Consider the following 15,305-nt stretch of genomic DNA (forward strand, 5'->3'; position numbering starts at 1 on the left):
GAAAAAAGAAAAACAAAAAAAAAATTGCTGCCATTTTTTGAGTGGCCGCAAGGACCAGTCACTGTTCTGAATGAAATGTCAATCAGGTACCACGTTGCTTCGCGTTTGGGAAAAACAATGTGCCTATTGATATCGGCAACACCTCCTAAAGCTGGGCTTAGGCCCATGACGTTACCTGTAATAAAATGTTTCCATTTCAGATATAAAGTCCCACCAATTTTTCTGTCCTCTTTTTTTTCCCTTGTTTATTGATCACAAACGCTAGGTACAACTAGCATGCCCGACTCCATGGCAGCGAGGAAATTGCCTCAGATGATTAATCCGTCATTTCCAACAGTACGAGAAAGACCTCGAACTTTTTCAAAACCTTTACCACCTTTACCAGCTTCAAACTATGTATCTGTGGTCGACACGAACCAACAGCGCGGGCATATTTTTCGGACTTCCACCGCAGCACTTCTCTTACCTTTGGATTCCCGCTGCATAGACCATGCGAGCACTGTCATGCTACGTTCGCTGGAACAACTGCATTTGCCGAAACATCCTTGGGAGCGTATTTTATCGAATATTCTGGGATCCATTACCAGTCAGTATCCTCATGTGATCGGACTTGTGGACACACCGCATCTAGAGAAATTTAGACAAAACGAAAGTTCTGATAACGGAAAAGCTGATGACCATCATAAGGTCAAAAGACAGACTATCTATTGTATATGTATCGATATAGACACAACCGGTCAACCGTCAACCTCGAGTTTTATCCCTGACCAATTTCTCGGGCGCCCTCTATTACAGTTGCCGAAGCAATATGGTAAGAGGATCGACAGTGCCTGCGGCAAAAATGTGAAAAACCTTGTTTTGTTGACGCTTGTACATTTAGGCAGTGAACTTGATACTGAGGATAACAAATATAACTTTATTGGTGGTACTGTCCTGCTAAAAGGTGCGGATGTGGCCGTTCTGGAGAATGCAGCAGTAGTTTTAGGCATTGTCATGTTCGTGGTTTATAACCTCACGCTGGAGAGCTGTGTGTTACGGGACCACCAAATCACCAGACAGACAAGCAATAAAAAAGCCAAGACTTCGATACCTGCTAACAAAATTACAAAGCCTATTCCGCAAACACCCAGTAGTAAAGAGGAAAAGAATCAAACGGCAACAGGTGGCGGATTATTTGGTTGGATAAAGCCATCAGCGAAAAGGAACAGCGTTCGCAAACTCATCGACAGGTTCTCAGGAGAGAAGAGCAAGGCAAGTGAGAGTAATACGACAACTTCAGTAAATAAACGAAACAGTGCTCGGATAGCACCGGTAGAGGATGCTCGACCATTTATGGAGTCTAGTCGCCTCACAAACGATAAACTTCAGTTGTCTGATTTCTTCAGCAGTAGACAGCTCAGGGCCTCTCAAAGTTTCCTGAGTGAACTAGGGATCTCTGAATCAGAGATGCACCACTTTTCCAATGTGCTAAAATCGATAAACCAGGCAGTGCTATCCTCCTCGCCAGGCATTGTTTATCCTCCACCAAGGCTCATAGTACGTTTGCATGAAGACGAGGAAGCCATCAACGCTATTGGGGCTGATGCTTGGATCAGCTTACGACCCAACAATGCAGCGGTCATTCGAACCTTATCAGGCTTTAGAGCTATGGAATTGCAGCGCATTGTTGGGATTCCAGCAAGACAACGACTGTCGCGGAAATCAACATCACGAACTGGTGACACCTGGTCCACCACTTCGAATGCTACAAGCACTACCTCCGTTCCTCAATCTATTACGGCATATTCGACACTCAGAAATCCCAAAATGACTGTAGAAACTGGCTTAGAATTGAACTACCTCAACCTCAAGACCAATGACATTCACAGTATCATGAATCATCAAAGTTTGGCGGTCAGCTTCTCTAGTTTTACTTCCAAAGAAACCATGGTTAGGTGTGAAGGCCCCACTATATATGCAATAGACTTTTATCGATATTCTTCACATTACCATCCTACTGGCGATAAAACCCTCGGAGAAGTAATCATGAACTGGTGTAACGAGGCACAACAACCACCATTGATTAACAAAGCATCGCAATCTACCTTCCGAACAAGCGCGTCCACCAGCGATTTCAAATCTTCAGGATCAATTCCAGAGAAACCTTCGAAACCAAATGGTGGCGGTTCAAAGAAGAATGAGAACCAGGATGCTGTGGAACAACATAATGGATGTCCCAAATGCCATGGACCCATTCAAGACCATATTTTCTCATTTTGTCATGGCTCAAGTCGTATCAATGTCACTATTGGAATGGATCGAACACGTCGAAATGACAAGGATGAAGTTGTCGAAGAAAAAGATGACTTTGGTGCTGATCATGACGATATGGGGGTCATTATGTGGACAGCCTGTAAGGTTTGCAAGGAGCAGCTCAAACCATTGCCCATGTCATTACCCACGTACAAATACTCATTTGGAAAGTATTTGGAGTTATTATTGTACGACAAAGAATTTATGCCTCCCAAGGCGATGTGCGAGCATTCTACTGACCGACACTCTGTTCTGCGCTGCTTTCAACACAAGGGTGTTATTATCCAGTTCGATTATGAAGATATTGAGCTCTTCGAAATGCGAGTTCCGCGATTGCAAGTTGTGCTCCCCGAGGAAGTAGGCGCAATAGAAGACTCCGACAACATCGAGCATGGCAGCAGCGACGGAGCGGAACCACAACAATTTGTAAAGGATGTCGCCATTGAATTGAACGCGTGCGAGGAATCTCTCTTCCAAGCTGAAGGCGAAGTGGATTCCTTTTTTTCAGCGGTTGACCGTCACATCAAATTACTGCAAGAGTATCTAGTTGCAGAGGATAAATTGGAACGACAATCAGCTACGTTCTTTTTAGGTCAAAGCAAGGCACAAGGGCTTCGCTCGGAATTGGACCAATTGCAACTCTTGTTCAACCAAGAGAGGGAAAACCTACTTCGAGGACTGGATAAACTCGTCGGCGATGAGATGAATGACTTTAATCGCTGGTTCTCCATAAAGGTCAAATCCATCATGGACAGCTTGTTGCTCTGGCAAGAGACGAACTGTCCGGAACTTGACATTGAATGCATTTGGGATCCTATGCCAGACTGGATGAAGTCCGAAACTGTTCACCTATTTCCTGGTTCATCGGTGCCTGTCCGCGAAGACGAACCCAGTTCCATCATCGCCCATACACTGAGCTCAAAGGATTATCAAGAGGAGCTGGAACAAAAACCAATTGTCACACGTTCGTTACAATCTTCTTCCACTTCTTCAGCGGCCGCTTTGTTCACAGAATCTCCGGAATCCAAGACACCGGAAGAAAAAGCTATAGGGGACATGCCGAGTTCAGAATCCAGCACCACAAGTACAAAGCAAAAGAATGCCCCAGTTTATCGGGAGCTTCTGCATGGGTTCTACTCCACAGTAGGGAGAGAGACGGTGTCGATTGGAAATTCTCTTGCCACCGCACATGCTCCAGCGTCGTTAAGAACAACATTATTGGAGACGATTCGCGATATGAATGTGACCGACCGGCTCGGATCTCGCTTAACGAACTTTAATCCAGCAGAAACCAACAAAAACGATCGAGATTTGGAGCTTTTGAGCCACAAACTGACATTCACAAATCAACAAAATACATCTCTGCCTACTGGTATGGATGACAGGGTACTCAAGTCTATTGAGGCTGACGTTGCAATGGGAATGAAGGATATTTCTCGCAAAGTATTGGATGTCACCGCTGATGTGTCTGGAACCTCGTCGGGAAAAATACCAAAACGATCCAATTCTCTCATTACAGAGGTGAAGGTTACATCTGTGATCAATGAAACTGCTTCTCGTGTGCCACCTTCAGGACAACCTAGCTCGGTCAAGTCTAGTGAAACAGGAGGAGAGAGTAAATCACAGGAGCCACTATCTCCACATATCAAGCATAGTATGTATTGAAAAGCGATAATTTCCCGCCCAAACCTTTTATTTGTCTGGTCTTTCTTGGCTACCCATGCTTAACAATTGCCATGCTTTTTTTGTTTCGCAGAATATGTCCATAATGGTACACAATTTTCATGTACCGTCTACTTCGCTCGAGAATTTGACGAATTACGACAGAGATGCGGTATAGAAAAGTTAATCATACAGTCCCTGAGTCGATGCGACAATTGGTCCGCTTCAGGCGGCAAGAGCAAAAGTACATTTTTCAAGACCAAAGGTGAATGTTTACCTTTACTCATGTCAAATATTTGAACTTTAAAAAAAAATTGTTGCAGATAATTGGGTTGGGCCACTCTACTGACTCGTTTTTTCTATTGCAGACAATCGACTGGTGCTGAAACAAATGGTGTCGTCATGGAACGTAGCTGAGAGAGACGCTTTGCTACGATTTGCGCCAAAGTACTTTGCCTATCTTAAACGCTCTGCTGGGGTAAGTATAGTAAACGTGGATTCCCTTCTGTGTGCGGGATTTAGATGCCGCGGATTAAGCAGAAAAATGTTCTGAGATGAGTACAACATTCCTTGTGAAATATCTGTGGGTTTCTAACCATTACCTTTAGGCGCCTTCTGTACTTGCAAAAATATTCGGCTTTTATACCATCAAGATTCGAAAATTGGCTGAAGATAAGACGACCCTGAAGATGGATATACTAGTTATGGAACATTTATTCTATGGTCAAAACATTAGCCGGGTAAGTCCCCAATTTTAAAAATGTTAGTGGAATCGGGAAGCCTGGAAAAGGGTATGCCGCTGCAGATAAATTTTGACTGGGGATTTTTTTTTTTTGGGTATCGCAGCGCTTTGATCTAAAAGGTATTCAGGGTCGACACGTTGATGAAATGAAGAAGTCGGCGGAACTCACCTTGTGGGATGGGGACTGGGTAGAAGGTAACCGGATACGTGTGACAAATAATCAGTTTAAGGAAAAGCATCAATAGATGGAATTTTACTAACGCCAGAATAGGATTCCGAGCAACTTTAATGGTACACGCGCAATCGAAAGCCATCATCGAACAAGCTCTACAGAATGACGCTACCTTTTTATCCGAGTGCAACATCATGGACTACTCGCTACTAGTAGGCATCGATGATGAGAAAAAGGAGATGATTGTGGGCATTGTAGGTAAGAAAAATATTAAACAAGTAATCTAAAACATTTGGGGGGAGGAAGGGCTATTGCCACATCACAACACCCCCATTGATATTCTGAGTTACAGATTTCATTGGCACATTTACGTGGTTCAAGAAGTTAGAGTCCACCAGCAAATCTGCTCTGCAACCTCACAAGGAAGTCACAGTGTTATCGCCAAACAAATACAAGACGCGGTTCTGTGAAACCATCTTGGACTACTTCCTAGGCATTCCAGGTCAGTTGCACGGCATGAAAAAAAAAAAATATACCTGGTGTCTTGGAGGATCTGTGCACCAAGAAATCACCACAAATAAGAAGTTTATTCTAACTAGCTCATTGCGCTTCTTTCATCCAGATAAATGGCTACGGCTGCCCAAAGCGACGAATGGAGGAGTTTCTAGAAAGCAAATGCAGCAAAGAAAGACTTGGTCATGGTGGTTTATAGAAGATGACATGGTAGAAGAATGGAATGGATTGGTTCCACTACCGTATTCACTTGTGTAGCATAAAGTAGCTTGTTAAACGGTTGCAGGCGGAGTCTAGCATGGTTCCGCCGCCAAAAAAAAAAAAAAAAGCAGGAGTAATTCTAGGGATTTGCACGCGCCCACCGGCTGGTACGAGCCATTTTTATTATTATTATTTTATTGCTGAAGGAATCTTCTTCCTTTTTTTGCACATCGCATCCCTTTTCATCTGCATCAAATACCCATCTCGTCATTCAACCCGAGCAATTTCCCGTTGCAGATAATACCGTCTGTTTTAAACGCTGATGTCGTCCCCCATCATTCTGTGCAGGGTCAAAGCGCTATACACATTCGATGGAACAGAGCCCACCGCACTCAGTTTTAATAAGGGCGATAGTATTGATGTACTCGCCCAACTCGATTCGGGCTGGTGGGATGGATGGTACGTGTGTCCCTGACACTGGTTTCTCCGATTGAATTAGTTTCAGCCATTATAACCATGGATTATTTAGGTGTAATGGCAAACGAGGATGGTTTCCAAGCAATTATGTTGAAATCATCGACGAATTAAGCGAAGATCTCGAAGAAGTAGATCAACAAGATGGTCTCGAGCTTGGAGGATTAATGTCGGATCGAAGAAGTTCTCGAGAACTCCAAACTCAGCGAATCTCTACGACCGCTGCAGTTCCACTGGATATCAAGCATCATCGTTTGAGTTTTACAGGCATGGCATCAGATGATCCGAAATCAGATAGTTCAAACAGTTATGAGCAACAAACGTTGTTACTGGATAACGCTTCCGAATTACCACCTGGGTGGCGTCTTCAATTAACTGACCATGGCCATGTCTTTTACAACGAAGTCACAGGCGATGTTCGTCATAATCTGGAAATAGACGAAGACAATGGCTCCATTAGCGAATCAGCAGAAGATGATGAATTATTGGATCAATCTGAACCATCTCAATCACAAAGCAGAGACTCTCAATCTCATCAGAGTAGAGATTCGTTATCTCAAGGCCTAGATTCGCAGTCCCATCAGAGTAGAGATTCTTTATCTCAAAGCCGGGACTCCCAGTCGCATCAAAGTAGAGATTCTCAGTCACAATTCCGAGAAGACAATGCGCGAAGCGTCTACAGTGAAAGTATGGACGAATCGAGTGTATTTGAAGCTGGGTCAACTGGGATGCCCAACTCGCTAGATGGCGTGATGGTATGCAGTTTGTTTTTTCCAAATTCGTGATTATGCATGTATGTGCAATACTAACGATACAGTGGCTTTTTTTTTCATTTAACATCATTTTCACAGCTTCCTGAACATTGGGTAAGCGAAATCACACCGCAAGGAAGAACTTACTTTAGACATCAAGTTACGAATGATATAGCATGGGACATGCAAAGTCTATTACAAGGGACTCAAAATTCGGTAAGATTTCTCATTTTTTTTTTTTTTTTTTACTTTGGCATGCAGAGTCCAAAATCTTACTAAACTGCATGTCGTCAAGGTCACCGATACAACATCCGGTCCGTCTACGAGAAGTGCCTCTTTGAGTGCCCTTTCTAATGCTCCTATACCATTACCGAGATCACAATCACGCCAGGCAGTGGCACGAAGAACAACTCTAATAGATCTCAATGAGCCTCTTACCTGGTCTCGCATGTTCTCCCATATCGCCTTGGCTATTCACAACCTTAACATGACATTTGATTTACGCAACTCCACCGACTATAAGAAATGCGTCACGACAGTGGTGAATGCCATTCGTCTGATGTTGTTCGGCTCCCATACCCTCGATAAAGAATCGATTCATCTGAAGAACAGCCGAAATTTAAAAGCACAGCATCGCAGTATCATGACAACTGTCTCCAAGCTTGTATTGACCGCCAAGGCTGCCTCTGAAGCCTTTCCTCCACAATTTGAAGAATTGGTGGCCAAAATTAAAGAAGAATCTATGGACTTACTTGGCACCGTACAAAACTTTGTGACCCAATGCCAAGACATGCATATCACAATTAGACACATTGATCCTAGAATAGTCGATTCTGACCACGAGTCACGAACTCACAGACGAAGCGATACCGCTTCGTCCGGTCCCATCGTCGTTCCTGTCCCAACGCGTAATAGACGTCCACTTTCAACCGAGGTGATGACCCGACTACAAACCCACGATACCAAACTGCAAGCCAACTTGGACAGCCTCCAATCTTGCGTTAAAAAAATGCTCCAGCAACAGTCTCAAACCCCGATTGACTCAAAAGATGGTGATCTGTATTCCACATCTCAAGCCAATTTACCCATCCTGGTAGCTGAGTTCAAGGAAACCATTAAGCATTTAGGTCATTGGCTCGCTTTATTGGAAACCACGGAATTACAGTACCTCGAACCACTCGATCAGAATGTCATCAAAGTCAACAAGCAAAAGTTGTATAATAACAGTGGTTTACTATTTTCTGCCATTCAGCTCGCAACCGATGATTCTACTTGTGGACAAGTGTCAGAAGTCAGCCATGTTGGTAAGGATATCGAAGTTCGAATTACAAGAATTATGAATATCCTGGAGCAATATAGAGAGGAGTTTGATGAGACGGCCATGCATGGGCCAAACCATGACAATGGCGATGTCAAAGCATCGGAGCAAATGGTGCCAAATGATGGCGTCTTCACTGATGAACCGAATGCGATCGAGAGTACGAACGATGACGAATTATCGGACGATTCATTGATGGAAGAATTCGACAAGGAATTAAGGAAGCATGGTGATACTGGACCTAGGCATTCCGAAAATTTACAGCGTGATCAAACCGCCGAGCTATCCAGTCTCGCATCGTCTCGATCTCCCACTGACAAACTTCGAAAATTCTTTGGTGAAGATGCTGCAGCGGCTGCCGCTGCCAATTACAGCCCCAAGCAAACCGTTGGCGGCAATGTCTGGTACCTTGGCTATGGATATCGTCCACACGACATTATGTTCAGTATGGAAGGCAGTGTACGTGGCGGTACATTGGAAGCTCTTATCGAGCGATTAACATTACATGACTATCTCGGTGAGTTTACAAAACTGTCTAAGGGACCTTGCCACTTCATGGTTTTCTGATTGGACTTTTCCTCTAGACATGAACTTCATTGCTACTTTTCTCTTGACCTATCGTTCATTCTGTACTACGGAAGAGCTGATATCGCATCTTCAGAAACGATATACCTTGGCCCCTCCAGAAGAACTGACTATGGAGGAGTTGGAAATCTGGGTGGAGAAAAAGCTAAAACTGGTTCGATTACGTGTATTCAACGTTCTCAAGACCTGGATCGAGAATTACTATTATCAAGAAGACTACGGTGTTCTTGAAAGTCTTCGACAATTTACCATTACTGTCATTCGTGACACCTTGACGTTTTCTGCAGAGCAACTTGAACGCCTCATCAACATGCGACTTGAAAAAGATAAACAATCGGAAATGAAGAAAATGATCTCCAATAATAATTCCATTGCGCCCATGCCCATTCTACCTCGTAACTTGAAACGCATTCGATTACTGGATGTTGATTCGGTTGAGTTGGCACGACAGCTTACAGTTATCGACTTTAAACTATACAGTGCCATCCGACCCATCGAGTGCTTGGACAAGGCATGGTCCCGTGACGATGAAACTGGAAAAACCGCAAGCAACATCAAGGCATCGATTCTGTTTTGTAATCAAGTAACTGCATGGGTTTCCGATTCCATCTTGAGTCAGCACGAAGCCAAGAAACGAGCAGCCATTCTCAAGCACTGGGTCCAGGTTGCAGAACGTTGCCGAATGCTAGGTAACTTTAATACATGCATGGCTATTCTGTCTGCATTTGACAATAGTGCTATTGGAAGACTGAAGCGAACGTGGGAAGTAAGTAATGGTGCCAGCTGTGCATAGTATGGCATGAAACATTTTGACTAACCTCTGTCTTGCTTAGATTGTGGGTGCTCGCACCAACCAGACGTTGGTGCAAATTCGAAAATTGATGGGCCACGAAAAGAATTTCATCGAGTACCGTGAAATCATTCATTCCATCAACCCACCCTGTATCCCATTTTTGGGTATCTATCTTCAAGATCTGACGTTCATCGAGGACGGCAACAGTAATTATCTGAAGAAAACCCAAGACCTTATCAACTTTGCCAAACGCATGAAAACAGCCGAGGTCATTCGAGAGATTCAGCAGTACCAGTCTGTTTCATACTCGTTGCAGCCTGTTCGTGAACTTCAATTGTTCATCAAAACACACCTGGAAAATAGTCGAGACGAAGAGATTCTCTACAGCCTGAGTGTTGCTCTTGAACCAAAGTAAGTGCCGAACGAAGCCGCGGGAAGGCTCCCTCCCATTTTGAATTCAAAATGCATCGTATACTCATGGTTTTTTTCTTCGCATCACCCACTTTACAGAGAGCGCGAAGACGAAAAAATCGCTCGACTCTTGCAGGAATCTGGATTCTTGTAAACTCTTTGATATCCCCCCACGCCGACCATTCGGCTTGCTTACTTCTGTGCCCCCACAAAAATATACTTCGTTGTACACTATACTATACCACACGCATTTCCATTGACCTGGATCGCCATTTATTGTAGTTTGTTTTTTTTTTCTGTTAGCTCTGTCCGTGTCATTCTTACATGCCCTTTTTTTTTTTTTTTTCCTTGGCTGCTGATCTTTTTTTCTTCGTTACGAAAGAGACGAACACACTATAAAAAAGAGAAATCCAACATCATCCATAGACATGTTTATTCTATTCAGTTCAATATTTTACAGCGAAGGAAGGTTACTCTGCATTAGGCGTTCGATGAGTACCGAGGCGATGGATTCAGGGAGAGGACAGTGGTCTGAGCCAAGATGCCAGATGGCGAGCTGGATGAGTGGGCTGGGTGGGGTTTAGTTAGTAAGCAAGCATTTTGTGCCTAAATGTTTGCTTAACATATTGTACATACAGATCGCCAGTAACGATGCACAAAATGCAGTTGTAGATATCTTCCAGTTTGTGAGGTAAGAGGATCCAAAAGAGGCAGTGATACCAACAATTAAGGTTACCATTAAATACATTTTCTTTAGCATTTGCGAAGCACTCTGCCATTTGCCTCAGGTCCGCCGCCTTGCCATCTACATGCCGGGGGGTTTAGCCTAGGTTGACCATGATAAATTGCCATGACAGAACTCACCTTTCACCACCTTTATCCAAGACAAAATGCCACTTTCTGTTTGATCCAGTCTTTCATCATCCGAAGGACAGCATAACCAGCTTAGTAGGCGAATGGCTGAGAGGCTCTGTCAATGAGAAATCCTTTGCTTAGCCAAGGCTCACTCACGCGGGAAACCAAAACGTGAACACCGAAGACACCTGCGGGCACAAACTCACCTCTTGACCGTCCTCCCCATTTATAATTTGAGCTGTAGTAGCTCGCAGCAGAGAAGTAGACATCATGAGTATAAGCCAGATTTGGTTTCTCACATCTGGATAAGCTTCGCGACACGCGAACAAACATTGCTCTATCCTTTGATTCAATTCGTCAAATGTGACGGATGGTGGTTCAAATAAAATCTGAAGCTCCGAGGGAAAGTATAGGGCAATTTGAGATGGTTTGGAACAGGGTGGGAATACCATTTGCATCTCGTCTTTATCCATCGTCTCGGGGGCAACTGTAGTGAACAGGAGGCTGTGGAAGCCTTGGAGTATTTGCATCACACGCCAATCCTTGCTGCATACAGCAATGCTGGCCATAAAACGAAAAGCATGCCTATAAACGTCAGGCCGATCATACATGGTTGTAATAAAATCCGGGTTGGTCCCATCATGAAGTAGCTGTTTTACATCAAAGTCGACCCGAGGAGTCCATGGTAAATGAGTCACCGTGATCAGTAGCTCAACTAGCTCGTATTCCACGAATTGAGCGCAGCGATACCATTGGCTATAAGACAAAGTTATTGAGTGGTATATACGTATTACCGAAGAAAGAGCCTTACGTACAATGAAAACATGTGGGCGAATGTCTTGTATAGATCTGGTCGCTCTTCCAAGAAAGCTTGGATGAATTGGCTCGAAAGCGTATACTCTTCCACATTGGAGACTTTGTCGCGTTGAGCTACATCAAAGGCTGTGGATATGAGTTCTCGGAACAACTTTGTGGAATTTGGCACCGGTAATAACGGTATGCTAAGATTAGATATATCGTAGAGTTGGCGGGGCTATAATGGGATGAGAGCGGTCAATATCAGACTAAAGAAGATGGTCATACGGGGCTGTGGCATACCCGTACAATGAGACTGGACGTGACGATTTCTGAATAAACTTTGTGGATCAGACCGTCAATATCCAAGTCTGCAGGGGATGGGCCGTACATCAATCGTCGCATACGGGTCAGGCACCATCGTTTAGAGGCATCCTGTTGACCTAGAGGGGCATGACGCGCCTGCCATATTTTCGTATACTCCATCAAGCATTGAAGGATGAGTTTACTATTCGTTTCATCTGTACTTAGGACAGGACTGAGCTATAGCAGTAGAGTGAGTAACCGGTCAGGAGGGGTTCCAAGCCATATGGCATGAACATACCGACGCGCGTGTTAACAGCGTGCCTGCCTGCGGGTATTGGTTTGCGCATTCGTCCACGGACGCGCATTCTCTTAGCGCCTATTGAAAAGCGAGCCATGGTTGTAAGTCTGTTGCACCCTGCGCTTCAACGTAGTCTATCCTTGCACTCACATTCAAAAGTTGTCGAAAGAGCTCGGCGCATTCGTTCAAAGGTGGGTATTGCGGAGGATCTGACCCGAGATCATCGCAGCAGAGACTAATCAACCCAGAAAAGCGCTGCCAGTCCATGTACAAACTTGGCTCCCACGCGACGTCGTTTCAACGATGTTATGCTAATCAGCTCGGTTATGGAATCAAAGGTGGCTGGAAACCAAAAACCTCCCCAGAAAAATAAAATAAATGAATGTATTCCGCGATCGGTCCTCACACATGAAAGGAAAAAACCAGCAGCAGCGTTGCAAGATTAAAAAAATATGTATATGAACCAGTTTTTGATGCCCAGCTGGCCGTAGAGTAGCTGTAAGTACGAATTGTTATTCGCAAAAAAAAAAAAAAAAAAAAAGAGTAGAGGTATGTAAAGAACCGTTTCACAAGTCATCGTGAAATGAAAAAAAAGGGGAGTAAGGAAGGTAAAGGAATGCAAGGAGAGACATAGTTGCGCTTATAAAGTAGATGTAAGAAGGTATGGTTAAGCAAATTTAAGCCAGAGAAAGAAGTATATAGAAAAACAACACACGGAAACCATCATGGTAGCTGTTGACGTTCCGAAGCGTTTTTGTCGTCATAATTATTGACGTCCTTATGTCTATCAGCGGATGAAGAAGCAAGTTCTGATTTTCCTTTACGATCATCATAAGAGTACGGTGGAGCCATCGACTGGGCTTGATAATGATCAGATTCATGAACATAGTCATGATGGTGCGAAGAATGCCATCGCATGGGTGGAGGTTCTCTGGATGGATAATCTTGCATTTGTGGTGGTTGCTGGTGGGGATGACCTGCCCGCAGGTCGAACTGTCCATTACGAGGTAAGTAGTGGTGAGGGGAAGAATAGGCAGGATAAGTGTATGCAGAGTGGTCAGTTGAGATACTTGAACCTGATGCAGCGCGATTTCGTTGCCAATCTGGATGCGAGTCATCCCCTCCTTCTCTACCACCATAGTAAGGCGGGGGCGCGTTGCCACCCGTGGGTGCATTGGATGGGAGAGGGCGAACCACTTGTGTATCGTAAGGATGATGGTAAGGTCCAGCTCGGTTATCTGCAAATTCCGCATTGTGGAGGTCAGGAGAAGACGATTCCGAGGAGGACGGATCAGAAATGCTTGGTATACCCATCGGTTGTTGAGAACCTTCCGTCACGACCACAGGATGATAAGATGGGCCATTTTGCTGTTGGTAGGGGGAGCCACCTATACCGTTGTACGCATGATAACCATAGGAAGAATAAGACGTAGGGCCATAATCCGTAGTGGGTGTCATAGCGGAAGGCGACAGGATGGGTGGTTTGGGATAAGACGAAGAATAGTCGGTTTGTGCGGCCTCACTGGCTTGCTTACGACTGTATTGAGTCGAATACCTAACGTTGTGATCATTGTAATGACCAGGGCTTCTACCTCGCACGACAAGCCTTTCGGATTCGGCCACACATATTTTAATTTGCTGACCCGCTTCGGTCTGAGCATAGACTTCTACACAGAGAATATGGTATTGCTGGGCGGCTCTTCTTCGTCCGTTGTTCGCGGTGGCGGTCTTGAATTGAACTCTTTCAAACGTGGCGATGGTTTGAGTTGTACCGATTGAACTTAGCCGTAAATCGCCTCCAGCGGTAATAGGAACCAGCGGTGGCGTGTTGCGTGGACCACGATCGCGTTTGGCCGTATGCTGTATCAAATCGATGACCTTGTCACGACTATTATACATGTGAGAGCTGATGCCGAGCATGAATTGTTGGACCCGATGCAATCTTCCGTTGAAGTCGACCAAACAGGGAATTTCATGCTCATTATAGCTACCTAAGCCATCGATGGAAAACGTAGCACTGAGTTGAAAGTAATTTCTTCTGTAGCATGTCCAATCCTCATCGGCTAGAAAAAACCCTCGGTCGATTTTGGCGTCCACGCGAGGATCAAACCTTTAAGGGGGGAAGGGAACAGTTTAGTTCAGGGATGACATGTTATTTACCTCGGGGATCTATATATAAACCCGTTTTGTTCATCGGTTCAAAACAAGCATGTAAACTTACACGGTAGATTGATCAAGTGCGAACAGGTTACCGTACCTGTCCTTGGTGGTGAACATGGGGCCATTATGAGGAAGCTCCGTTTCGACGGGCGAAGGTTCAGTATGTTGCGATTGAGATGACAGGGCTCGCTTCTTCTTGGGGTTGGAAATCCAAGTGGGATATGGAGCTTGTCTTGGTGGAGGACTATAGGGATCTTTTCCTGACGGCTGTGGCGTTCCTGGTTGAGATAGAACACGAGAGCTGGGCCAAATGGGGGAGTTCAATAAATTGTGTGTGCATTGTACCAGTGGGCGGGCTTCAAGAGAACTACGTACCTCGATGATGATGATGCCAGATCTGGGCGCTCGGAAGGCGATAAATCACGACTGATTTTTAGGTTAAGTCAGATGGTCAGGAACAAACAAATCCAGGTTGTTAGTGGAAAATAAATCAGTCAGGACGGCAAAAGCGCCAGAAAATTTGACATACTGGGAGGGCAAACTGTAGCCTGAATCCATCAATGGATACGGTGGTTGGTCAGGCATGACGGGTGGCGTCTGCCATTCTCTATGTAACCCATTCATTCGATGGAGATGAGAGAAAGAGAGAGTGAAAAAGTAAGAGGGGGAAAAAAAGAGAAAGCGAAAATATAAAAATAAAGAGAGGAAAAAAATAATAAAAAAACCTGCAAACAGAGAGCCAGCCAGCAACGACACAGCAGCCATAGCAATAGGCCCAGCAATAATAACATCTCGTAAAAACCCTCCCTAAGTCAAGTGCTGATTGGGAAAGCGCGTGGTATATTTGATTTGATTGGGGGGACACACGGAGACCTTTCTCTCACTAGTCAACCTAGCTGGCCACGGCCTATGACAGACCTGCTTGCCAGCGTTCCCCATGGTGTCGAATGCTTTGCTGTTCGCTGCAAGCAACATT

At 44.6% G+C, this 15,305-nt stretch overlaps 4 protein-coding genes across 4 annotated transcripts; 2 read left to right on the forward strand and 2 right to left on the reverse strand.

Annotated features, from left to right (window-relative positions):
* The first annotated feature begins 79 nt into the window (after window positions 1–79).
* K450DRAFT_223120 (uncharacterized protein) lies at window positions 80–5,772 on the forward strand. Its single transcript, XM_051586006.1, has 9 exons — window positions 80–811; window positions 881–3,946; window positions 4,049–4,219; window positions 4,323–4,432; window positions 4,563–4,694; window positions 4,801–4,891; window positions 4,968–5,126; window positions 5,221–5,370; window positions 5,491–5,772. Exons 1-9 carry the CDS (start codon window positions 277–279, stop codon window positions 5,637–5,639), a joined length of 4,563 nt encoding a protein of 1,520 aa, XP_051448338.1. The 5' UTR covers window positions 80–276; the 3' UTR covers window positions 5,640–5,772.
* On the forward strand, window positions 5,773–10,317 carry K450DRAFT_223132 (uncharacterized protein). Its single transcript, XM_051586007.1, has 7 exons — window positions 5,773–6,041; window positions 6,112–6,811; window positions 6,908–7,024; window positions 7,104–8,643; window positions 8,711–9,477; window positions 9,545–9,915; window positions 10,015–10,317. The coding sequence occupies exons 1-7, from the start codon at window positions 5,905–5,907 to the stop codon at window positions 10,067–10,069; spliced, it is 3,687 nt and encodes a 1,228-aa protein (XP_051448339.1). The 5' UTR covers window positions 5,773–5,904; the 3' UTR covers window positions 10,070–10,317.
* Window position 10,318: 1 nt separating this feature from the next.
* Window positions 10,319–12,867, reverse strand: K450DRAFT_223138 (uncharacterized protein). Its single transcript, XM_051586008.1, has 8 exons — window positions 12,320–12,867; window positions 12,170–12,247; window positions 11,869–12,108; window positions 11,586–11,803; window positions 10,977–11,526; window positions 10,780–10,885; window positions 10,552–10,720; window positions 10,319–10,484 (listed from the first exon to the last, which is right to left on the reverse strand). Exons 1-8 carry the CDS (start codon window positions 12,434–12,436, stop codon window positions 10,370–10,372), a joined length of 1,593 nt encoding a protein of 530 aa, XP_051448340.1. The 5' UTR covers window positions 12,437–12,867; the 3' UTR covers window positions 10,319–10,369.
* Window positions 12,665–15,135, reverse strand: K450DRAFT_223144 (uncharacterized protein). The gene is made up of 5 exons (XM_051586009.1): window positions 14,859–15,135; window positions 14,705–14,755; window positions 14,391–14,630; window positions 13,480–14,279; window positions 12,665–13,407 (listed from the first exon to the last, which is right to left on the reverse strand). The coding sequence occupies exons 1-5, from the start codon at window positions 15,092–15,094 to the stop codon at window positions 12,893–12,895; spliced, it is 1,842 nt and encodes a 613-aa protein (XP_051448341.1). The 5' UTR covers window positions 15,095–15,135; the 3' UTR covers window positions 12,665–12,892.
* Between the last annotated feature and the right edge of the window lie 170 nt (window positions 15,136–15,305).

Source organism: Umbelopsis ramanniana (assembly GCF_025399195.1).
Source record: "Umbelopsis ramanniana AG unplaced genomic scaffold K450scaffold_5, whole genome shotgun sequence".
Taxonomy (NCBI): Eukaryota; Fungi; Mucoromycota; class Umbelopsidomycetes; order Umbelopsidales; family Umbelopsidaceae; genus Umbelopsis; species Umbelopsis ramanniana.

Coding starts and splice junctions, on each gene's coding strand:
- K450DRAFT_223120 (XM_051586006.1), top strand. CDS start 277: ATGCCCGACTCCATGGCAGCGAGGAAATTGCCTCAGATGATTAATCCG. Junction 4,220..4,322: donor TACATTTTTCAAGACCAAAG/GTGAATGTTTAC, acceptor TTTCTATTGCAG/ACAATCGACTGGTGCTGAAA. Junction 4,695..4,800: donor ATGGTCAAAACATTAGCCGG/GTAAGTCCCCAA, acceptor TGGGTATCGCAG/CGCTTTGATCTAAAAGGTAT.
- K450DRAFT_223132 (XM_051586007.1), top strand. CDS start 5,905: ATGTCGTCCCCCATCATTCTGTGCAGGGTCAAAGCGCTATACACATTC. Junction 7,025..7,103: donor TACAAGGGACTCAAAATTCG/GTAAGATTTCTC, acceptor CATGTCGTCAAG/GTCACCGATACAACATCCGG. Junction 8,644..8,710: donor AACATTACATGACTATCTCG/GTGAGTTTACAA, acceptor CTTTTCCTCTAG/ACATGAACTTCATTGCTACT.
- K450DRAFT_223138 (XM_051586008.1), bottom strand. CDS start 12,436: ATGGACTGGCAGCGCTTTTCTGGGTTGATTAGTCTCTGCTGCGATGAT. Junction 11,804..11,868: donor CGTCCAGTCTCATTGTACGG/GTATGCCACAGC, acceptor ATCCCATTATAG/CCCCGCCAACTCTACGATAT. Junction 11,527..11,585: donor TTCGCCCACATGTTTTCATT/GTACGTAAGGCT, acceptor TTTGTCTTATAG/CCAATGGTATCGCTGCGCTC.
- K450DRAFT_223144 (XM_051586009.1), bottom strand. CDS start 15,094: ATGGCTGCTGTGTCGTTGCTGGCTGGCTCTCTGTTTGCAGGTTTTTTT. Junction 14,631..14,704: donor CTGGCATCATCATCATCGAG/GTACGTAGTTCT, acceptor CATTTGGCCCAG/CTCTCGTGTTCTATCTCAAC. Junction 14,280..14,390: donor GCACTTGATCAATCTACCGT/GTAAGTTTACAT, acceptor CCCCCCTTAAAG/GTTTGATCCTCGCGTGGACG.